Source organism: Strix aluco, chromosome 4 (genome assembly GCF_031877795.1).
Source record: "Strix aluco isolate bStrAlu1 chromosome 4, bStrAlu1.hap1, whole genome shotgun sequence".
Taxonomy (NCBI): Eukaryota; Metazoa; Chordata; class Aves; order Strigiformes; family Strigidae; genus Strix; species Strix aluco.
In genome coordinates, this window is record NC_133934.1 from 10,641,766 (window position 1) to 10,667,275 (window position 25,510).

The 25,510-nt window shown below is 35.1% G+C and overlaps 1 protein-coding gene across 4 annotated transcripts in view; it reads left to right on the forward strand.

Moving 5' to 3' along the window:
* GRK4 (G protein-coupled receptor kinase 4) overlaps positions 1-24,076 on the forward strand; it is a 43,282-nt gene extending 19,206 nt beyond the window's left edge. For 2 of the 4 annotated variants that reach the window (XM_074822004.1, XM_074822005.1), the window contains exons 7-16: positions 1,116-1,179; positions 1,933-2,073; positions 4,836-5,026; positions 10,545-10,582; positions 13,142-13,231; positions 13,776-13,984; positions 14,799-14,936; positions 15,570-15,707; positions 17,884-18,006; positions 19,554-24,076. In XM_074822004.1, the coding sequence (XP_074678105.1) occupies positions 1,116-1,179; positions 1,933-2,073; positions 4,836-5,026; positions 10,545-10,582; positions 13,142-13,231; positions 13,776-13,984; positions 14,799-14,936; positions 15,570-15,707; positions 17,884-18,006; positions 19,554-19,607 (1,186 nt within the window). In that variant the 3' untranslated portion in view covers positions 19,608-24,076. Of the gene's footprint in view, positions 1-1,115; positions 1,180-1,932; positions 2,074-4,835; positions 5,027-10,544; positions 10,583-13,141; positions 13,232-13,775; positions 13,985-14,798; positions 14,945-15,569; positions 15,708-17,883; positions 18,007-19,553 lie in introns of those variants that run through there. The other 2 variants (XR_012623019.1, XR_012623020.1) reach the window with 2 other exon arrangements.
* Positions 24,077-25,510: the final 1,434 nt, after the last annotated feature.

The window sequence follows — 25,510 nt, forward strand, 5'->3', positions numbered from 1 at the left end:
TCAAGTGTGCAGAGTGATACTAATCTTCCTTGTGAATGCTATCATCCTTTAGTTTCAAACTTGGTCTAGCTAGTGGTTAATAACCAGATTAATCTGTTTTTATAACCCACTAGGTGATTGGGTAACTAATCAGTTTTTGAGTGGTACAGATACAGATCTAGTAATTACCAGACAGCAAGATTTATATATATCAGAATCTAGTCTGGCCTTTTAAATCAATACTAAATGAGTATCCAGACTTTTTCAGAAGGCTGAAATTGGTACAAATTGACTCTAATCATGATCACGTATTCAAACATTGTGCTTGAGCATTAATTTTATGGTAAATTCCAATTACCCAGTGCCTTTGACTGAATTATTAGCAAAAGCCAGGAAGAGAACTAGGGAAGTTACTCAAACAGTTAAACCAAATTCTCTACCAAATGAACCTCCATTTGTTGTTCTGAGAACAAAGCTGTATTAACAATGAATGCTCGTTTAAAACAAATAAAAAAAAAACCCACCACCATGAAATAGCCCTGCTCTGATACATGTTTAGGAGTGTTTTAACGTAGAACGGCTGACACCTTTACTGCCTTCGGTTATCTGTTCCTTTTCTACTACATCAATACCTTAACAATTTGGCCCTTGAACTGCTGTTGCATACCACAACTCTTTCTTCTTTGAAAAAGTGAAACAGCAAAGCAAAATCAGAAATGGTTTACCTTTTAAATGCTGCATTGTAAGCATGATCTCACTGAAATGCAGCCTACATGCTGCACTGACAACAGTCAGCATACTGCAACTAAGGGAGACAACTGGAGGTGATAAATTGGCTGTCGATGAGAAGAGATAAGGCCCTAACCATAAGCAGCATAGGGCCTAACTGATCAAGCTTTTCTTCCTGCTATTGTGAATCTGATGACCACACGAGGGAGCCAATGTTTCTAATCAGAACACCCCTTTCATCTGAAATTCAGTTTACTATGATGCTGTCTTCATGAGGTCAAGGCAACTGTTGTTCAGTAAGATGTCATAGAACAGGAAGGAGAAAACGAAGAAAGACCTCGAAGTGGGAAGGGGGTTACTAACTCTTGTAATTCCTGTTGCAGTAATTGTTTCTTTCTGTTAATCAGGCAACCAGTAACCAAACACACATTTAGGCATTACCGAGTACTAGGCAAAGGTGGATTTGGAGAGGTGAGTACAGAAGTATCTTTCTGTGAGGCAATCCTTAAGAAAAAAAACCAGTTAATACAGAGGATAAGCGTTTTTTTTAACTCTTGACTCTTAACGATCTACATTTGACACATCACCTGGCAAACTGTTGTCAATCCAAACTCTTTTCTTTTAATGTGTTATTTTTCAGTATTGCAGGTCATGCATGAAGTTGGAGAAAACTTCCACTGACTGACAGCAGTTGCTTCACTTTAGAAATTTCATTTGGCAATTAGAATGTACTTTCTACTTAATAATTATGTAGAATATTCATGTATCTACTAGGTAAAACTATAGGTTTTATTAATTCTGTTTATAATGCATTAGACTTTTTTCCCCCTACATGTTTCAACTGGAGCCCCATATTGACAGGGAAGGAGGGTTTCTAACTTATTATCTTTCTCCTGCTTGATTATGGTGTGAATTTGTCCTCTGTCTTGCTTGCCCAGACATATACTGTTACCACAGTCAGGTGTTTCACCAACACAAGACGCACAGTTTTATTGAACCATTCAACCCCAACAAAAATGGATTTGCTCCTGTATAATCACTTTTTCTACTTCTGTTACAGCTTTTGTGACCCTTCAAAGTTGTTTCATGGGTGAAAGCTTACAGAACTTGATTTTCTGAGAGCATTTAAGAGTTTGAAAAAAGAAAACAAAATTTTATCTTTTTTTAAAAAAAAAAATCTAAAAAAACCCCCAGCATCTCTGACACACCATCTTTCCTTTTTAGGTGTGTGCCTGTCAAGTACGGGCAACGGGAAAAATGTACGCTTGTAAAAAGCTAGAAAAAAAAAGAATAAAGAAGAGGAAAGGAGAATCAATGGCTCTAAATGAAAAAAGAATTCTAGAAAAAGTGAATAGTAGATTTGTAGTAAGTATCTGCTTCTGATGTTATTTTCAGAAGTTTGTCTTGTTTTGTTTACTTCATTTCAGTCTTCCAGGAGCTTGTGGGCACAAGACATATTTTTAATTGATTTAGAGAATGCATGACTGCTGAAAGAAATGATTCATATAAGTAGTAGTATGTTTTGTGTGTGATTGTGAGCAGTTCTGTGCAGAGGACGTTTTTTATCCAGTATTGAATTGGTTATAGTCTGCCTGCTTTATTTCTCACTTCCAAAACATTAGGTTGTGTTTTCAGCATGCTGATGCCACTGAATTTTTGTCCCCTTTTTAAAGGTGAATAGATTATTCTGTAGTACTTAAACTGCAGCAGAAACAGTTTTTAAGTGATTATTCAAGTCTATGTCTCAGTATGTTTACCTATGTTTAGTAAAGAGGATATTCCATATACTTTATTTTTTACCTTTGCTTTTTCTCTTCTCTGTCTCTTCTTCCAGTGCAATGGTCTCTGCTTTTTTCTCTTACCGCCTTCTTCCCTCCCATAAACCTATTTTCTTATAATTAATGCTGATTTCTGATTTCATTTTTGGAGGTCATTCATAAATGCACTTACCAAGGGGTCACTTCAAGGGGTGATGAGTCTGCCATTTAATTGCCAATTAGAAGTTGCATATCTTGTATTTCTGTGACTCTTAATAGACCTTTTATATCCCTAGGTATTTTCATAGCATTCCTTACTCTATTGCTTATACATTTCAAGATAAACATGAAATTTGACTAGTATATTGATTCAGGTTAGTTATATTGCTTTGCTGTGTACTAAGGCTTAAAGAGGTATCACGGATGTGAAACAATTAACATAACTTTTTAATAGATATTCCACAGAATGAAAGTCTTAGTCTTCATACTTCAACCTGATACTATCATGTAAATTATGGTCTGTTAGTAGCTCTAATTACTAAGTAGTGAAATAACTTAGAATGATCAAAGATATACCAAGTAAACTTCCCCCCAGGTAATATTTTTTTTTCATTGAATTGTTGTAATTTAAATGTTAATTTTAAAGGCATTTTGCTTTGTTTTTAAATCCATTTACTGATAAATTTTGTATTGCTGTTCAGAGAGGATTTTAAAGTACCTGTGTTAGAGGATAGTGGAAGTTATTTATAAATAAATAAATATATGCATGTATAAAATATATATGTAAGTCTTTTCTGATAAGCTTTATGTATTTAAAAAGCCCTGTAGAATACTGCCAGCTAAAAGAAAAATTAAGAACCTGCTGGCCAGATACATTCATGTATTTTACATGGTTATAAATAATGTTTTTGTATAAATATGCTAATGTTATTTTTCTCACAAGGCTCATGGTCTTGAATTGATTGAAATTGAATCCAGAAATTACCTGAATTGATCTAGAAATTGCTAGTTGTAGGGATACATGAGATAAGAGTGAAACTTCTATTTCTGAGTAATATTTTTTCAACATCTGTAAATACTATAAACCAATAATTGATCAAAGTTGAATTTGAAATCACTTTATAGGATTGAGCATAAGTTATCTTCTTCTTGCCATCCAACGTATTTTTGATGCAACAGAGGAGATCTAGATCTAGGATTTGTAGTAATACTGGGTTGGAAGTGGGTACATAATTTGTCATGCATGTGTCACAAGTCAAGTCATTAATAGCTGGACACATCATTTTAAAACCACCAAATAGGAACCCTTGCCCTGAGTAGCTGATTTATATATTTATTTCATTTTATTATTTAGTATTGGATTTACGCCTCTGAAGAAAGAGTTTGGACTTATTACTGAATTATGGCCTTTATGTACTTGTACTGCATTTAAAAATACATTTATTGAATTAAAAAAAATCCTACTGATTTTTACTTAGTTTACTCAGCTAATGTAAGTTAAGTATATGTTTAAATCCCATTGCTTTTAGTACAAGTGAGTTAATCTCTGTAGGTAATTGTGAAGATCCTGCCAGATGATCATCAGCATAGCATACATAGCTTTTTCTACTAAAACTAAGTTTGTAACTTAAACAACATATGTTAAATTTTGCAGTATATTACATTGTTTTAAAATTGGAGGTTTTAGAATTCACAAGTCTACTTTAAAACTTTAAATGTAACTTTAAAAAAATTACCTAAAACCTGCAGGAAAAACAAATGTGGTGTCCTTCCTTCCTTCCTCATCAGTACCTCATTCCAAATACAGTGAGAAGAAAGACTATAAAGAGCTATACTAATTCTTTACTGTTGACAAATTCTAAGCCAGGGAAATATGCAGTTATTTGGGGCAGGTATGGGGAGGAATAGAAACTACACATTTGATCTTAAATAACTTCTTTACTTTCTCTAATGTAGGGCAACTTTGAGTCTTGTAGAAGTTCAGGAAGGTGGCTTGACAATGCATAATTCCTGAAGTACTAATAAAATAAGGTATATGCTCACATTATGTTCACAAAGAGTGATATAGGTAATGTGCAGCTGAGGGGCATCATCAATAAATGTATTGTCTGGATGGAGCTCTATGGTATCTAAACAGATATGTCACTAAACTTTAGTGTGGTGATGAAGGGTTTGTGTATATGTGTAAATTAGTCTGAATTCTTTTGCATCTTCAAGTACTCGACAGGAGCGATTCTCTACTTGGCTGTTTTGTTCTTTTTTGTTTTAAAAAAAGATTCATATATTGCTTGTATTGGAAAAAAGAGCTGTGAATTGCATTGGGGTTTATGAATAAATAATGGTAATCTTCTCCCCCTGCCCCATTTTTAGGTTAGTTTATCCTATACATATGAGACGAAAGATGCCCTGTGTTTAGTATTAACCATAATGAATGGAGGGGATTTGAAGTTTCACATATATAACATGGGAAATCCTGGCTTTGATGAAGAAAGGGCTATTTTCTATGCTGCAGAACTGTGCTGTGGTCTGGAGGATTTGCAGAAGGAGAGAATTGTTTACAGGTGAGTGTCATCTACAGTCACTTGTACCTTGAATGTCCATGTCTGTTCAGCATTGAATATGTTAATTGTTTTCTACTAAAACAAGTTTATACTTCAACTTCATAGTAAAAGAAGAAAAGAAGTGTTTGTTTTCCCTTTCATGGCATGTCCTTCAAAATTACTATTCCTCCTTGTCTTACTGTTAATTTAGGTCTAGATACTTGCTATATTCTAAAACATTATAAAGTTGATTCAAGGTTTGTTTGTAAAATGAAAGTAAATTATGATTTACAAAGCAAATTCATTAGTAAGTCAAATAAATAAATAAGCTTTATGAACATGGGATTGTATTCCTGCCCACTCTAAAGTAGAAGTTCATGGAAGGCTATAGAAGTCCCTTTCTGCATTGCTTGTTACGCCCAAGAGGGTAAAAAGTCAGTTATAATCTGTGTTGTCCTCTTCCTTCTGGTTTTATTTCAGGTTTCTTCTGAATAAGCACTTTATTGCTTTTGAATTAATGAAACTAGCAGAAGCCTTATGCACTGTAATTGAGATTGTATGGTCTTACTGCTCTTTTCTGTCTCTGTACATGCATCATTTAACCCCTGGCGTGCAATAATATTACAGGTCAAGCAAAACAAACTTAGTGGTGGACCAAGAACACTTTCTTTATATTTCTGGTGTGTAAGACCAAGTACCACTTCTTCTCAAAGAAGATTTAAAGTATAATCCTGCATAACTTTAATGAGTCTTAGTCCTTTCCCTCCCCAATGTAGAACACTAACACACACAGCAGAAAGTGGCAGAACCACAGAGTAAGTCAGGCTTATGCTGGTTGTTGTATGTGGTTCCCTAAAGAATTTGGTCAACGTTACGATGTTACTCTGTGTGTTTTGGCATGCAGGTAGGAGGGAAGTAAGGATGAATGATTTGATCAGCTACAAGTAGGTCAGTTCGCATTGCCCAAGTGAAAACAAAACTTTTTAAAATAACAAAACAACAACCAAAAAACCCCACAGCACTTGTGTTTAAGCCCAACTTGTTAGCTATTTGCCTACAAGAAGACCTTTTAACATATATGTCCAATCCTGGTGTTCTCTGACTGTAATTCCAGATCTTGGAGGTCATGGTTTCTTCTGGAGTGGTCTTGGTGTCTACTTCTCTGCCTTGTTTTGTGCTATAATCAGTTTCCAGGTATTAAGAAGTTGCATGGCTTTAAATTCATGAGCAAGGAAAAAAGTAGTTTCCCAACCAACTCTGAGTAAAATTGCCTCTTAAAAGAATGGGAATTATTTTTGGTCCTCTGTTCATAACAAAATGAAACACTAAGAGACAGTTACCTGTACATGTATTAGTAACTGAATAATTTGTATGCTTGGAGGAAAAAGAAGGGCTTAAATTTAATCATAATACCTGCAGGCATTATTTAAATAATTCAGTATAGGACATACTAAGGGAGTTCCTGCCCAGTGTGTAAATAGATGAAAGGAGACTTAATTATACCATGTCAGCTCAACTTTGCTTGAGTACTAAAACTGGAAGATGTTTGGATAATTTTACACTCTCTGTAGAATAATTTTCAGCCCTGTGCTTTTTAATATTGAATGACCAACTTCTTGCAGTAACAACAACAACAAAAAAAGTCTTATTTCTTCTCTTTTGCTAATGGTAGTTTTTTTTGTGATGGTCTTGATTTGTTTTTTTCATATCTACTTCATTTTGTGTCCTGCATTCAGGAGCACAGTTGTAAATTTTACAGTTTCAAAGTCAAGAAGCCAAAGCAGGTGGTCATGGAAGTCTTCAGAATGTCACCAATTACAGTGATATGTTACATGATCAAAATTCTCTATAAGGCATCTTAATGGAAATGTATTTAAGCAGCAATACAGTGATTATATATGATTAGTGAAACAGAAAGCTTGGGAAAATTTGCCATAATTATTTTATTCTCTCCAAAGAAGTTATGCTGGCAACCTTCAGTCTTAATGTTTTTGTGGGGGGAGAACATAATGAAACACATTTTCATTGAATCAATGATTTATTTTTCTGAATTATGGTAACTAGTATTTTCTATTCTCTAGGGCAAGAAAATACAGAAGGAATGTTTTTCTTATTTTTGCTGTCATTTTGAAAGCATTTAATACTGGTAGGAGCATGGAATTTCTGAAATTGGAGCTAACTCTTTTTCTTGTTGCCATATCTTGAGAGCTATTACTGCATTTGTTTTCCAGCTTTAAAGGAGGAGTTTTAAACTTGCTTAGCTTAAACTGTTAAGGCAGACTTTAATTCTGTAACATACTGTTATAAAATATTTTCTTGAGAACATGTTTTTGTGGCTATCCATCTGTATATTCACAGTAAAGTGTACTGTAGAGGCAGTGGAAGAATGGAAATTCAGAACTTCTGAAAATAGAAATCCTTGGTGCAGGCAGGTGTCAGCAGATAGCAATAAAATCAGTTAATCTTGTCAGTTTGTTCAGTCCTAGAATGGCAGTTTTAATGTAAGTCAGTCCTGTTAAAATTTATAATAAACTTATTATATTTGGGATGTGTCACCATCAGTAGCGAAATGCCTCATAAAGTGATAAAACTAAGCCTAACTTTCCTCTCTGTTAATGCCAACTTTTATTGTGTGTTTCATGTGTCTTTATACCTATTATTACTGAATTTCAAACAGTGGCATTAGTGCTGTCTGTAGGACCCTCGAGTGAGTCGTGCCATTTTGTTAGTGGGGTTCCCACTGGGTTAAAAGAACAGGTGCAGAGCTGGAAGGAGGGCCCCGCACTGCCCTGGGGTAGCAATTGAGCCAGTTTGCTTGTTCAATGGGAGCTTGTGAAACTATCTGTAACATGCCATATGTTGCTGACATTAGAAGAATAAGCAAACAGATAGGAACAGGCAGTAGTGGAGCTCTTCATCCATCTGCTATATAAAAAATCTGATAAGACTTAGAGCTAAGTCAGGATTTGCATAAGACAGAGGGGGGAACAAGTACTTGCTTTTCCAAAATTGCTGTAGTTTTCCTGCAGGAGTTACCTGGCTGCTCAAGGATGGCAATGTTTTTTATCAGATAAGCTGCTTGAATACCTAGGTTTTACTCACAAACTTATGTAGGTGCCCATAGGGCCACTGAATGTGCCTGGAAGGTCAAAGATCAGGCTCAAAGACTGGTTGAAGCTGTAGTGGTTGAAGCTACCCAAGTAGCTCCTTGCCTGCCTCTCATGCCTGTGCTCAGAGTAGACAACTTCACAGTGAAATCCTTGGAAGGATTTTTATTTAGAAATTTTCTTTGTAGGGAAGCTGGTGTAAGCTATAGCACAAATAGATTAGTGCTTGTTTAGTCTAATTTAAAATAAATATATAAGTTTTATCTAACTTTTTAAAATGAACCTCTTATTTGTGTGAGCTTTGCAGTCCTCTAGCTTTTTTCTCTGCTTCATAAGGGAAAACTGCTGCCTCTGTTGCTAGAATTGCATTGCTAGCTCTTGTTTTGAGCTTGGTTTTCAGCTCAAGTAGCCTGTTGTCCAGTGCAGGACTAGCATGTGTGTATTCCAACAGAAATTGTGACTTTGTGGCCTCTGTCATGGTGGAGGAAGGGAAGAGGGACATGGCTGATACCCCAAAGCTAGCATCCCGAAGCTAGAATTTATAGCTGAATACTTCCAAAAGCTGACTTTTTGCAAACTGCTAGGCCTAGAAACTAATAGCATTAAAGAGATGGAATTTGAGCTAGAAACAGGTTTTACTATTGACTATCAACTGGCCAAAATCATGTCAGAACAGAATTAGCTTCTATTAAGCAGCAGATGTTTCCTAGTAAGTATTAGGGTTTAGGTTATCCTTTAATCAGCTTCTTGGAGATGGAACTCTTTAAAGTTGTTTACTTGAGTTAACCTGAGCACTATTATGTGCTTCAAAGTAGATGTGTTTCTACCTAAATTTTGAGCTGAATTTTCTTCTGCTTTTTTGATACTGGTGTGGGTTTTTTTGGTTCTTGGGTTTTGTTTTTGGTTTTTGTTTTTTTACTCTGAGCTCTCCTGGTTCCTCTGTTATTGTAATCTCATATCTAACTTCAAATGATTAACATGGGGACTGTCTAGACTTAAAAGTATTAAAGCAAAGCATCTTGCTACCTTTTTTTATACAGTTAATCTCATGAAATTAGACATGAATACACATGCTTCAGAGCATCAATTTATCAATATTTGGGAAAAAAAAGCATATAGATTTCTTGGTGAACAAGTGTGTGTGTGTGTATTTCTCTCTTATTTTGAATATAAATTCTAGAGCCATCCTTCCTAAAATTGCTCCTTTCACATTATTCAGTCTTTTCTGCTTGTATATGAATAACTGTTCTTGTCACAACTGTACATATACCTGTATATGTACATATTGTTTTTAATAGTCCATTCCAATAATAACTGAATCTTTAGCCAAGTACTGATTTTTACTTGTCTATTTCTGGCCTTTAAATATTTATGGTAGAATAAATCGAAGAGGCTGTATTGCAGTCCACATACTTTCTGATGGATATTACAATTATGTATATAATATACATTATAGCTTTTATAAGTATATTCCATGCATATATTTATTTTATATATATGAAAATGTGTATGTTCTCAGTAGAATCTGCTAGAGGATAAATCCTAAAAGTAACCTTTGAACAGCTTCTGATTCAGCTTTAGTGACTCCCCAAATTTTCCGTGGGGGGGCAGGAAATCCAGATATCCCTTTGAGTTTCTTCTTTTCTTCTTAAAGTACAAATTTACAAGAAGATGACTATAAAATGCAGAATTGCAACACTGAATTAATTGCACTTTTACTATTTCCTGAGTCTTGCTAGCATGTAATAGCTAAAAAATGTTTCGTGTGAAACTTTGATGTTTACAGAAAAGTATTAGAGACTCTTAGAAAGTTGATTGCAAAGAATCCTAATTAGATGAAGTGTCTAGTAAGCTTTAGAAGCTGCATGTCCAAATTAAAAGAATGGAGTTTGAATGGATGATATTAGGCCTATGCTTAGTTTGAGAATATTTCTTTGTTGATATTTTGACACCCTGGTGTGGAATATAGCATGGGGTCAGCATCAAACTGCAGCAAGCGTTGATGTGTTTTACCATTGTGGAGTTGTATGGCTGATACTCTCAGGAGAACTGTATTTCACTTATGAGCACAAATTCGGGTGTAAGCTGGTGGTTCTTCATATCAGGATTTAGTGTTGTGTAGAGCAAGTTTCTCATCTGTGAAATATGAATAGCTGTTGTTAATATAAATGGATTAGAGAGTTGGGAAAAAATGGATCTTGAGATCTATGGTATTATATTCTATTGTATTACAGGTCCTCAACTTCGCAACTTTTTTTGTGTATACGTGGAAGGTGGAAAAAATGCTTTGATCAGAACCAAGAAGTCTTATATTGCCTCGCTTGCACTTGATGATGGCTAATAATTTTGCCTTTGTTGCCTCACTTGCACTTGGTGATGGCTAATAATTTTGCCTTTGTATAATTCACATTTCTATTTTGTTTAATTTGTAGAGACTTGAAGCCTGAGAATATACTCCTTGATGACTGTGGTAAGTAAAAATTAAAATTAATTTTGAAATCGGGAATTACAAATCTAATTAACACTGTGCCAGAAATCAAAGGGATTTCTTCATGATAAAAGGGACCTGACTGACAAATGTTAACTTTAATTAGTAAAGAAAAAACTGCCCTTGCTTTTTAGAAAGTAAGGGAAGATACTGGTTCTTTGGAGGATGACCGTGGCTATGTTTGAGGGGTCAATTTCCCACCTTAAAATGACTGCTTTTCCCCTTTTGCTCCTCCTGCTCCCCCCTCTCCTTGATTTAAGATGGCTAAAACTTCTGCATGGATCTGTTCTCTGTTTGTCTTTTCTTTGACTATGGAAGCATGACTTGTTAGATGTGGGGCCAGAATTTTACTTGGTAAAATGTGGTGTTTAAGCAATAAACAGGAAAAGAAATCTGAAGCATCTCTGTATTCATATTTTAACTAAAACAGATCTGATGGTCACTGATGTGCATGTGGCTGGAAGGAATTGAGGAAGTATAAACAATATGAAGAAATGTTTGTAGTTTTTTTGTTTTTCAAAAGCCAAATTAATTTTCTTTAATGACTTTGAAATTTATCAGAATCTTGAATTCACTGTAGAAGATGTGCAGTAATTACCTTCTTCGAAGCTGTGGATGCATATTACCAGCTTGTTCTTGTAATTGCTGAGTATTTTTAAGGAAAAACTCTTTCTGAAGTCATTAGCACAATATTTTTTTTTTTTTTAAAGTCAGCATGTTCTGACTGATACATTTCTAAAAAGGTGACGCTTGGCAGAAGTCATTTTCCAAGAGCTAAAGCTTTGCTAGACATCAAATGCATTCTTTAATTTTTCTCTCCAGCAATGTCTTGCAAAAGCTGAAGGCTTCTTTGAGGAAAAATGTAGCCTTGCAGGACTGCACTAGAATGCTTTCTCTCTGCCAGGGATATTCTGATCTTGTTCCAAAGAGCAGAGAGGACTAATTAGAAAATCGCTTCAGGAGCTCATATCCTGCACTTGAAAAGGGTTCATCAGATGTCAGGGAATAGAAGAGCATCTGAATCTATTTAAAATAGCATTTGCTGCTCCAAGAGCATTTAGTTATTTCCAACTAGTATATAGAGTGGCACTTGACTTTCTCCACTTCTCTCCCCACCCCTTGATTATTTGTCACATGTAAGTAAGAAATTAATATGCTATTAACTACCATTGATGCTGTAGAGCTTTTTGAATGACAGAGAATATATGCACAAAGGACACTCAGGCATTGGAATGGGCTGCCCAGAGAGGTGATACAGCATCCACTCTTGGAGGCTTTCTAGACAAGAATTAAAAAACACTTGAACACTTTGGGCTGACTGCTTGCTCAGAAGGTTGTACTAGAGACCTTCTGAAGTCCCTTCCAGCCTGAATTATGTAAACTCCGTGATCTGTAATGTTTCTGTAAATGACAGTGTCCCTGTCCTTATCTCCAATATTAGAAATATGTGTGAGTTTTGGTTTGGTTTTTTTAACCTGAATCTTTCTACTATGGATGATTGGCAATTTTCTTTTTTAAAATTGCGTTGAAAATGTAATTGACCTTTCTTCTGTCTAGCCCTTTATATTTTTGTTAAGAAAGTACCTTACATTTTTAAATTAGAATCCTGTCAATACAATTCTTGTCTTGGATTGTCTTGAATCATTTGCTGTTGGGTCTGTCCAGCAAAGAACTGTATCTGTCCATTGGTATGTAAGGGAGGGTGGGGTGAACTTGCTCCCATTGCCCTTCTGGGACTGTTTCCCCATCTGAGCAGTGATTTTTTTTTTTTTTCATGACAAATCATAGCCTTCTGCCAGACTACTTCTATGTCATAGGTACAAGTGTAAATGCCATGCATTGTAGGAAAGGTAGTCAACTTGAAGTTTGACTAATAAAGTGAAATAGACTGATTCATGCGAAGGGGAAATCCTAATATTGTACTGACATGTTACACTATTAATAATTATAAGTAGGTTTTAATTTTCATTTATAATTAGCTTTTCATTAGGGTGGGAGAGGGGATAGCAATTGCAATTACTTGTGCTTAGCATTATTAGGGTACTTTGTTAGATGAAAACCTGATGTCTCAGTACAGGCTACAGTTTTCTTGTATTTGGAATAAGTGGAGTGAATTTTGATGTTTTGTTAGGAAGTCAGAAAGCTAAGTGTTCGTGGCAGGAATATGGAATGGAAAAATACAAGTGTCTGATGCATAGATACAGAATTTGAAATGAGCAGTCATCATTTCTATTTGTCCCAGAGTAGGAGCCTATGCCAAAGCTAGGAATTAGAGTACTTAATAGCAAATTCTTTTTGTATGACCTTCAGGAAATCAGTTAGATCTGTGACTTTCTTCTTCTACGCATTCAAGGAAGAGTTGAATAATGATAAATCACTCCTTTCTAGTTAAGTTAAATAAACTTAGTGCTATAAGTATATGAATGTTCTAATGTTTTGGGGTGGGTTTTTTTATGAAGTATGCTACAGAAATTATTTGTTTTAAAAGTGATGATACTTTATTATTTGCTGACTATGTATAATTTATTTTAACATAAATAGGACACATAAGAATTTCAGATCTTGGATTAGCTGTCCAGATTCCAGAAGGGGAGACAGTCCGAGGAAGGGTTGGAACTGTTGGTTACATGGGTATGTAAAGTATCCTTTGCTAGTTACATTTTACCAGAAAATTTGTTTCTGTGAATGTATGAATGACTTGTCCAAAGAACTATATTGAGCCTGGATTAGTTACTAGTCATTTAAGGTTACAGTATGTGGTGATAGATGTTAATAGTCAATTATGAGTCTACTGATAAACCTGAAAACTTAACTCTGGAAATTCTAGTTTTAGGTAGAACTTTAAGAAAGCACCTAATTTTTTTTTTTCTGAGGTTCAAAGAGATTTAGGGTCATGGGTAAGCAGACAAATTGTGACAACACATTTCTTTCCGTGCTTTGGACAAACTTCATTCTCAGTTTGTAAACAATCTGACCTTAAGTGTTAAAGAACTTAAGTGCTTCTCTTGGATATAAATAGAGTCCTTGCTGTAGAAACTAACATTTCTTCAAAGTACAGAGGAGTTATGCAAAGATCTCTGCACAGAGCCAAAAGAGTACCTGAGAGTTGTTCCAATATTTTATTAGTCAATTTAAAGTGAATTGTCATAGGGGTTTCTTTATTTTTGTTTTATAGCTCCAGAAGTGCTCAAAAACGAAAAGTATACATTCAGCCCGGATTGGTGGGGTCTTGGGTGCTTGATTTATGAAATGATTGAAGGACAGTCTCCATTCAGGAAGCATAAGGAAAGGGTCAAACGGGATGAGATTGACCGGAGAGTAAAGGAAGACCAGGAAACGTATTCAGACAAGTTCTCAGAGGAGGCAAAATCTATCTGCAGGATGGTGGGTGAAGAGACGTAGAGGTTTGAAAATTAAATTTCTAATCCTTTTTAAGAGATGAACTACTTTATTTTAACATCTTCTATTGAAATTTTTTTTTTCTGGAGTTCTTAAATCTTTCTTCGGTTCAGATGGAAGTTTGTGATTGTCCATGAATTGTTCAATTATGAAAGTTTAAGAATTCAGAACTTTTTTCAAGATGAAGGAAGGCTGCATTCATCATGTGAATGAAAAGGTCCAGGACTCTTTTGACCACATGTAATTATAGGCGGAGTACAATAGCATGCTCAACTTTGATACTGCATGGGGAGAAATGGCAGAGTAGTATACTAGTTTTCTTGCCTAAAAGAGTCTGTATGAGATAACAGCTTTTTTTTATCTTGCATGTCCTTAAATTTAAAAACAGGCACATCTATACAGAAAGCTTCAAAAGTTTTCTTTACTAGTTTATGCAAAATATGTACATTAGTTAAGCTCATTGAAAAAAAGTAAGCCTGTATTTCTTGAAAGTAAAGTCTGCTACAAAGTCTGTAGTGTAAAATCTATTCAGTACAGCATCAATTAAAATATTTTCATTTAACTTTGGGTATAATCTTCAAATGGTCTGCTTTCAGGCAGTCTTTTGACTACTGAAAATCTTCCTGTTCCCAGAATGTTACAGTTTCGATTTCCAGTTTGTTTTGATACCATGATAAATTTCATCTAATAAAAGGACAAGTAACAAAATAAACCTATTGAAAGGCATTATATATAGGTTTATTTTTTTAAATAGCGGGATTATATCACTGGATCAGCCTTTTTTTCCCTATCTTTGCAGTTACTTGCTAAAAATCCAGGGGAACGACTGGGTTGCACCGAAGATGGAGCTGCTATTGTAAAGCAACATCCTATTTTCAAGAATATTAACTTCAAGAGGCTGGAAGCTAACATGTTAGAACCGCCGTTCTTGCCAGATGTAAGTAGGTGAGACAGATTTGATTAGTATCTAAAAAGGCAAGAACTGTCATAATTCTATACCAGCCATCATGTGAACTTCAGAGAAACCTTTAAAGTTAGTTACATTGGCAGGAGTATGCCATTGTAGGTATTGATAGTAGTTGGTTTGTGGCATTTCATCTGAGATCACAAAACAATTTACAATAGTGGTATTGCTCTAGGGAGTTTTGTAGCTGATTTCTTAGCTCTTAAAAGTCTACTTCCATAGCTCAGATGCTGAACAAAGGAAGATTAGCTTTGAAGAAATTACTCTGGAGTTGAAAGGAGGGTGACAGAAGATGAGTGAGTTATGACAACCATTAATAAATCCAGAGACATTGCATGCTGTTTCTGGTTTTGATATTTCCTTTCTGTTACTTGCAGGATGGATGGAATTGTTCAGGTGCCTTATGAAGAGTCTTCTATGTTCTTGCATTTCTGTTTTGTAGTATAATGTAATTTGGTGATCAGCAATGTGAAATATAAAATTGCAGACATTTGTCTCCCCCTTTGCTCATCTAGGAAAGAAAGAAAAAAAATAAAACCCAAACCAACACAAAAAACCCCCCAAACCACAAAAACCTTAATGAAGCAATCTTGTTTTGTACTGCAGCCACGTGCCGTATATTGTAAGGATGTCCTGGACATAGAGCAGTTCTCAACAGTAAAAGGAGTGAATTTGGATACTACAGATGATGACTTCTATTCCAAATTTGTTACGGGTTGTGTCTCAATCCCTTGGCAAAACGAGGTATTGTATATTTCATAAAGATTATTTTCTTTAGCACAGCAATATAGAAGATTTAATAAGGGATAAAATTATAGTATTAACTTTCTCTGTGAGATGTAAAGAAGTTTCTGCTTTAGACTTCTTTGCTGACTTTAGACTTCAGAGAAAAGTTTTTCCCAATACATAAACAACTTGCTAAAAATTGAGAGCTACGGTAAACTTGCAGAAATAGAATCTGGCATCTTGTCGTCATAGATACAGCATACAAAACAGTATTTAGCATCAGTATGACCACATTTTCCTTGTTGTTCTATCACATGTTATTCAATATTGCTGTTCATAGGAGAGGGATAGAATGCTATTCAAAGTATTCAAAAGCAAATAAAGCAATGCAAGCTGTTTGTATATCATGCCTGTATATCAATAGAGTATTCAAGTGGCATAATAATACAGAACTGCAAATTCACCTTTTCTAAGATTTCAAAACAAACAGTTCAATATGGGTTGAGTCAGATTTTCTCTTAAAGCTTTTTCATCTACCTAGTGAATGAGTATTCTAGTATTCTGCGTAGAATACTGGAATTTTGCTACCTCTGCATGCAGTTCAGTCTGTATTTAGGAAATTCAAATCTTCTTTATTATTTCAGGAAGAGCACTTAGTAATAATTACTTAAAATTCTAGTTCTTGTTATGAATGCTTTCCCCCTATTATAAGATGTTCATAACTTTCTGAAATTAGTATTGTCTTGAATTCTACTAGTGTAGTTTCTTTCCCAGTATGATTTTTTTTTTTTAATTTAAAGCATGAACACAAAAGATGAGCAACTCGGAGAAAAAAATACATTCTCTTTTGTTTCCCTTCTGCTTTTTTTTGCATTACATTAAGAATGAGATTTGAAGGGGTCATTTGACATAGAAAGGCTTCACTGAGAAGCAATGAACCTTAGGCTGTTGGAGAAATAAACACTTCCTGTGCTATGTTGTAATTCTGAACTTCAGACTATGATCCAGTCATTAAGAAATGCACAGCAGCTTAACAACTAAGCCCACATAGAGGGATAAAGTTGAAAGCAGTTGTGATAATCTGGTGATGGCAATTCCTTCTCTTCAAGGAATAACTGTGCAGACTTCATTTTATATTTGTGCTTATTTTTTTCTTTTAATTCACATTACTGAGCTTTTCCCTCAAATCTTTCTCAGCCTCTTAAGATTCGTACTTCCCTCCCATAATTTATCTAATATAATTGTTTACAACAAAAGCAGACCACATTTCTTCTTATTTCTCTTTATGCCCTCTCTTATTCTACAAGGCATACTCATTTCGTTGCATTTCATTGCCCATTATGATAGATGTGTGTCAGTGACACTCACCGATAAATGCCAACTACATGTGGGCATTAGCCAATCTTCCGCTTCTGACCATGCCTGTTTATTACATTTTGGCATTTATTCTTTCTGCATCCCATAATTGTGTGTTTAATTCTTTTGTTTTCATAAACACAGCACAGATTATTTCAACATCCCTCACTTCTCTCCAGAAACCAGTCTTCATTTAATATATATAATTTTTTTTTTAACGAAGTATTACCTTCTCTAGCTCACTGCCTTATTTCTAATTATGGTATATGTTAGTTGCGTTTTAATAGATGGTTGCCCAAAGCACCAGAACTTAAATTACTGTGGCAGACATCAGCTGTTTTTTCCCCAAGAATGCAATTTGTCCCCTTTGTAAAGTATCCCCCCAGTACTAAGTGGGTACTAGTATTCTGCATAGAATAATAATTTCTCCTATTCAATGTCATGTTTATTAATTCAGTTCAGTCCAGGGTATAGAGATACTATATTTGTCAGGCTAAACTGCTCTGAAATGAGAAGAACACATGAAAGGAAAATCAATTTCTGGTTCTAAAAACTTCTGATTATTGCATCATGGGCAGAAGAAATGCCTTCCCAAAGCAAGGGAGCATCTAAAGTACTTACTGCATGATAGTGCTCTCATGGCTATTCTTTAGTTTGTTGGGTACACAAGGAGAGTTAATGCAGACTTTGTGCCTTCCTTCATGGAGCTCTGCGAGTGGTGTGGTTTGGCTGATGAATTTGTAAGTTGTTAGGAGTACCCAGCCAGAAGAAATAATATATGGAACTTGTTTGAGAGGCTTGTATGGATATTTCAATTTATATTTCATATGTTTCAAAGATGATTGAAACGGGATGCTTTGAAGATATCAATGCATATGAAACTGATGGTACTGTGTCACCAGAGAGAGAGAGGTCTCCTAAACCAAAGAGAGGCTTCTTTCACAGACTTTTTAGTGGAGAGGTAAGGGTATTTCTTTTCTTTCATAAGGAAATGACCAGTAAGACCTTAACATCCATTCAATTTTTTATATTATTTTGTGATAGTAAAAACAAGTTGTTTGCTGAATACTGAAACTAATGAAATCTGGTTTGTTACGGCTTTGTCTCTGCACTGCATTTCAGAAACTATGGCAATCCCCATAACTCCAGGAGTTTTTTCTCCTTGAGCATTCTGTGTTCCTCTAGTGTCTGCTAGCTGTTACCTGGGGAAAAGGTAGTGTGTGCTGTTAACAGCTGTGCTATAGATCTTTCTTTCCTAAAGATACAAAGATATTAATTTGGATCTTGATCCTTAGTATTTTGCCCATTTTTTATAAAAATTTCTGGGGAGATGACTTCGGAGATAATTGAGGCCCTCTCTCTAAAAACTTAAATAAAATTGACTAATGAACTCAGAAGTCAGTGTGGTGGAGTAATGCAACTCCTAGGACTCACTCCTTTAGAAAGCTGGGCTCCCAATGAATCATTCTAGTGCATTAAGCAAATCAGTAAAAATATCCCTTAAATGAATTGACTGTGAAGAAGTGTTGTGAAACAAATGTTAAAATATCTTAGTAGTTTGATGCCTTTACCAAAACAACAATATATTTTTACATAGCTGATAATGCACAGCCTTTTCTTACACACAGAACTTATACCTCTAAATGTTTGTTAAAGAGTAGATGAATTGAGTATTTACCACCTAAAAGACATGTGGCATATTGTGCTTGCTTATAAGTGGTGTAGAAGTAGGCTAGTTGTAAAGGTTTTCAGTTGAAGATATACACAATTCTGCTTGCTCAGTATGCCTGCACTTAGAGTAGAATTATCTTGAGAAGCGTGAGTGTATTCCAAAAGAGAATGCTTCTGTAGAAAATACTTTTGCTTTCAAGCAGAAATGGAATTTTTAAATTGGTAGGAGCATATCATTAAGTAGCCACAACAGGGCCATCTATTAAAATTGCATGATGATTTTTTTTTTGTCATCAGCTGGTAATTCACCTCTCTAAAATGGTACAATGCTAATGGAATCTATAATAGTACTGTCATTTTTAGTTCACCTTTTCAAATTCACTTTTCCCCCACTTACAGTAATGGAATAGAAGGAATGGTTAAGCGTACTAATAATCTCACGTGGCTAAAGCTTGTGTCTTACTGTAGTCTTTTCCAGCTGAATCAGCAGGGTTCCCTCTGTCCCAAGGTATGGTTCTATGTATTGAGAAAGAGTTCTAAAAAAATTAATATGGCTTGAGAGCCTTCAGTTGGTTTCAAAGTAATGACTGCAGTTAATTGTTCTGTGAAGTTAAAAGAAGGGAAGAATTTAAGGTTAAATGAAACTTTAATGACTTGAGATTTGGGGTTGGGTTGTGGTTTCCTTTGATATTCCCAAAGCGTTTAGTTAGTATGGAGTAAAATGTGCTGGAAAAAGAGCCACCCCCCACTGCCCAGCCTTTCTGTGCCCCATAAAACACACAAACCAACAATAGCATCAGTTCTGCAGCTGAATTGTCTCTTTGTCTTCTGTTTCAGGTCTGCTTTAAATCTGATTGCAGTGATGATGAGCAGGAATCTTCCAGACTTTAAATCATTTTACACTCATCAGAAGGGATGAGCAAACTTTAAATGTTTTATATCTCTGTAGCAAAGTGTATTATATATATTTTTTATCTGAGTTCAAGGATTTTTGTACATTTGTACTTCATTTGTTTTAAGATGTATATTTTCACTAAAGCTTAATTGTACAAAATGCAATGAGTGCCATTTGAGTGAGTGTGTTTCTGTATGTATTTGATTTATCTTGATTTTTCTTTTTTCTAGTGGAATGAATCTAGAAATACTAAAAGGATTTTAAAGGACAGAGATAATATCCATGGCATCGATGTAACTTGACTTTGTATGTTCCTGGTAAAATTATTCTTGTTTGTTAAGATCTTTATTAGCAATTTTCTTAACAGTAAAATTGCTGTACTGATAAATTTCATAATTCCGGTATTATCTGGCAGCATGGCAGTGCTATTACCTAATGTATCTCTCAAGCAACTGCTAAGGAAAAAAAAGGAATTCAGTGCACTGTGGCCAGCTATTATGAATTGCTCTTTACTATCTGGCTCTGTAGAATGTCTTTCTGTATTTCTATATATAGAGAATTCTGAACATTTAGCTTAATCCTGTAACAAACTGTATTACCCCATTCTTCTCTTCTTCTACCCATCTTACACATCCTCTCCATACAGTCTCTTGGTATGGACCATGCAAATAGACCTATGCCAAAATTTTGTAACTATATTTTGAATACTTTTTTGTCTTTACTAAAAGGATTTCTTTTTACCTGTGAGGACACATTTTTATTTTTTTCTGTAAATGAAATTGTTTACAACTTCATGTAGGATGTTACCATTTTATAATGGGTTAAAAACCAAAGCATGGGCTCTTCTTGCTAACCTCCTCTCTGCTCATTATGTTGTAATACGCAATGTTGTAGGGTTGACAGCGATCACTGCCACTGAGGGAAGGACAAGGTAGCATTAAGTATCAGATTTAATTATGTAAATACTCTTTCCTTGTAACCTTTAAAAACTTAAAACATTAAAACCTGCCTTTAATGATTGCTTAACACAAATGTGGAGCTGGTACTGAAGTTTTAGCTACAATTACCTGATGTTCATTAGTAAAACCGTTTCCAGCTGCTTGAAAGCTTGTCAAACTTCCATTCTTCTGGACTCAAAGTATGCAAGACTTTTTATTGTGTAAAGTTTCCAGTAAAAATATTAATCTGCATATAAGAATGAATTTAGGGAACACATTTCATTAAGAGCCTCTTCTGTTTTCAAAATTTGAGTTAGGGACTTGAAATCTAATAGAATGCTCTTGGAGTTGGAGACATGACTTTTGTTACATATTTTGGTCTGTATTCTGAAGATTTGTCTCCACTGAGCGTGCATTTTTTTTTTTTCCTGTCAGATCTCTAGGGCACCAACCAGACCACATATGTATTATACACACAGAGCAACTGAATATCCCTCTACCTCAAATAGGTTTCCGCTTGTGATCCATAGATCTGCTGGAAGAAACTTAAGCTGCTTCTGAGAAACATACAAGATACATTTGATACTCAAGCCTATTGTCAGGTTTTAATTTACAGTACTTTGTCTCTAATGACATGTTTTAATGCGTTAGAATTTTTAAAAAGTTGGAAAACCAGTGTGTTACAGAATCCTACTGGCGTGAGCTGGCGTCTATCTGAAATTGTTCCTCTTGGCTACTGTGTCACAGAAATGAGGAATGAGGCTCTTTTCCTGGGTTTTCAGTGCATTTTTCCCTATGTCTAAAACAGCACAGAGGACAGCAAAATGACTGTCGTAGAAAGTACAGAGGGAGAAATTGGCAGAGGGAGAGCTTGAATGAATTACTGGAAGATAGTCTGATGCAACAGTGAAGGGATGGCAGGCTTGACAGAAAGAAATATCTGAAGTAAGGGTGTTGGCTGGAACCATTATGTGTGAGAGACAATGAGCTAGCATAGTCTGACCTGACCCTCTTTATTATGTACCACAATAATAGGAGGACTCTAAAAAGATGGGAATAGAGAAAAAGGGAAGTAACAAAATGTTTAATAAATACCTAGCTGGTTGGAGAAGTCATCGTGTTTCTCTGATTAAGGGGTTTCATTTTAAAGATCTTAGGTTTGCTGTTCTGAGGCAAAGGTGACTGTATTAACACTAGACATATGGGGTGACAGTCTGGATTTAATGCCTGCTTAGAGCAACTTCAAATGTGGGCAAGAATACTATGGACACAAGCTGAGTGATTTTTATGAAGAAAGTGCAGGATTTGGCTTTAACACACAAAAACCATCTGAAAGTCTATTTATAATGCATTTCAAATTTTCTTTCCATATTGGAGGGGGAGGGATCTTAACTTAAAAATAATAAATCAACTCCTCTATTTTGGAGTGCTGAGACTTAACACTTATTCTCCAGGGATCCATGAATAAAAAAGGCTAGATGAAAAGCAAAAGGAAGTTGTTCCTAAGAAGTGGTTATTTATACGTTCACTTCTTTGGACAAGGAACTCCAACCATGCAAAAATGTGGAGGATTTGTTCATTTTTATGAAACTTTATTTAGTTTAATTTTACAAGTTTTTTCTTATGTTCTCAATAATACTACTGAATTGTTTTTGAGTAACTACATGTTTGCAGGATTAGGACCTAAATGCTGTTGCTTTGAGGTTTTTTCGTTTGGTTGGTTGTGGTTTTTTTTCCCCAGTAGGCTCAAGATGGCACTTTTCTACTATAAACTTGCCCCTTTTGGCTAGAAATATAACCACGTAATAATAACTATATATTATCTAATGTGAATCCCCTAATGAACTAGAAAAGACAAGAAACTGGAAGGATCAGCATAACTCTCCTTATATGGTGCATGGAGATTAAGATGTTATGCTGTTTAATCTAAGGTGACTAACATTGGTTAAATGTCCTTACTGGAGTATTAGTGCTTGGAAATGCATTTTGAAAGTGGGGAAAGGGTAAAAAGAGGGGAGAACACCTGAAAGCAAAATATTGTGGTGTGATTAATACGAATGTTGCTTTTGATTTTTGTAGGACACAACCAAAACAAAGAAGGGAGGGAGGGCAGCAGGTTGTGTTTACTGATAATGTAGCCTTTTATTTCCATGAAAGTGTTTAAAAAAAAGAAAAAAAAAAGCCAAGGTAAATTCTTGTCATTCAGTATGACTTCATTATACCTCCATGAATTCAGATTCTAGATCCATGTGTTAGAAGGCTTTAACAGCGAGACAATCCAACTGCTTTGTTCTACTGGTGCGAGATATGGAAAGATCTGTGGAATTCCATGGAGTTACTTGCATGAGATCAATCCTCCTTTTCTGTGGCTTGTTTCTCCAGGCATTTGTGTATGTAAGTCTTAATGTCTGCTTGTGCGTACCTCATGAATCTATACACATTTAGCTCAAAATTCAGAAACTGTGAAACAATGTACCAGTATCTTATTGGTTTACTTAGTGCTTTTGAATGTTGTGACCAACAGAATAGAATCTTCATGCCTCAGGGTTGTTCTCTTTCTATAAAAAAAATTGTCAGCTTTTTTATTTTTCCAGAGGTGTAGTGTTCATAGCAGATATGGCATTACATTTCTGGATTATAACAACAAAAAACAGTCTTAGTGAAAAAATAAGCACTTAAAATAATTATTGTATAATAATAAATAGGAGAAAAAATGTGGTATTTCCGTAACAAAGACAGCGCTATTGACAAGTCTTAGCCTTTAATAGAAGATGTTTTATGTCTCTCTTTTTTTTTTTTTTTTTTAGATCATTCTTAAAACAATAGGTCTGAAGGTTTTTGGTTATGAAAGAATATTATCTCCATTTCAGAATAAAATTATGTCTAATTTGAGAAATCAATGATAGAAGCTATTAAAAACAACTAAAGATCCATTTTTAGAATGCACTTCAATTATTTGTCAAACGATACTGATGTAAGAAATTTCTCACTGCCATTTGTACAAATGGAGAATATTTGTTTACAAGTTTCTAAAATAAGTCAGCAGGAGTGATATTATTTTGCTTTGTTTTACACTTTAGTATTAAACTAAATTAACATTGGAATTGTCTAGTATAGATTTTCAAAGAATTCTACTCTTTGGGAAGTACTCAGAAAAATTGAATTAAATTAATGGAAAGCATCTTTAAGCTAAATTTATGTTTACTTTGACTTGAATTACCTGCCTGGTTCATTTCAATGATGATGATGTGTCTTCTGCTGAATGTACAATTCTTTTTTTATTTCATAATTCTTCTTATGGTGTAACTTAAGTTGTGCATAAGATGTAGGTAACTTTTCTCATGTTCCACATGTGTCCAAAACACCAGAATTCTTTCCAAGTATAGCGAAGCTGACTGCTAAATGTGATGTGTTAGTTCCGGTATCTCCAAACCACTGAACTGTTCTTATATGAGCTGTTTTCCTGGATGTTCTAGCATTGTTATTCCTGAAATAAAAGCTGAACACTGCCGCGTATCTCAACCACATGTATTACTGTCCAATGTGATTTATTTACCATGTCTATCATGGTAGCCAGGATAGATAAAACAAAAATTGTAATTTGAAAAAAAAAATGCGATTTGTTGAAGCAGAAAATGTGTTACATGCTGTGAGTTCTTTACCAATGTAAGATTGTCAGATCCAGGAAAAAGTGCCCCAGGTCTGTTGTATTTGCTCAGTTGATACCTTATCTCATGGTCTGAATCTTGATTTCTACATTAATTCTGTCTCTTCACACAGAAATTTTCGGGACGGGCTGTTTTTCATTACACGTTTACTATAATAACACTATGAATGTGAATGAAAGATTGGTCAATAGTAGCTGTAGCTCTACTTGTCATCAGCCTTATAATGCATATTAAATTTTATACCATTGCCAAAGGAAACTAACCAGACTTAACTCTCCTTGAGATAATTGATACCTTGTTGTTAGTTGGATTTGTGGTTTTTTTATATCTAATACTTTTCAACAGTAGGCTGCTTGTATTTTCAACATTTTGCCCTGTTTCAGCAAAGGCTTTCACTGTAATTTTATGATGTGAGTTGAAGGGCTAAGCACTCAATTACTATACAAAACAGCTTCAAATTAAGTGACTTTAAAAATAATATAACTGTGCTATGGCATATTGCAGATTATTTGTGCATATGCTGAACTATGTGGGTCAGTAGTTTCATGAGGTCTATTGGATTATTTGAGTAGTACCAATTACCTACTGAATTGTTTGTGAAAATGCAGAAATGCTAGCCTAAGTATGAATTCGGGACAGAGTGAAAAATATTCATTATGTGCTTGTCCAACCTGTTCTTGAAAAAACAAAATCAAGAGGTAACCTATGCCTAGGTAGCCTGTGTTTAGGAAACCTTTCCACATTCATGATCTTCATGTCTGTCTTATAAGGTAAAAGCATGTTTCTTCTTTTTTTTTTTTTTTTTTCTGCTGGAGTTTGAGATGAATTTGTCGTCATCCACTAAATTACATATAACCTTTTACGTATTCACTGTTACTCCTTGAGATTGTGATATTATTTTTCTTTGTGGTAATGGTGGCTTTACAAAAATGCCTGTTCTCTAGGCCTTCCTGTTTGTTCTTGCCCCTTGCCAGTATTACATGTTTTATTTTTGCCAGTGCAGCTGTTTGTGGGGCTGCGATTTGAACAGAATCAGTGACATCATACATGCAAAACCATGGATCAGTAAACTTAAATTGGGAGAACTTACTGATAAGCTACTTGCCAAAGAAAAACCTGATACCCCTGAGTTCTCTTCCAGTTACCCCAGCTCATGGCTAATGAGCCCTCTGGCCTGCACTGCCAATACAATTCTGAAAAACAAGAACAAGGAGCAGTGTGGTTCTGGGCAGGCACTGCCTTGGCATTCCTGCCAGTGAGTCAGCAACCCTTAGGCGACTGGCACACACTTTG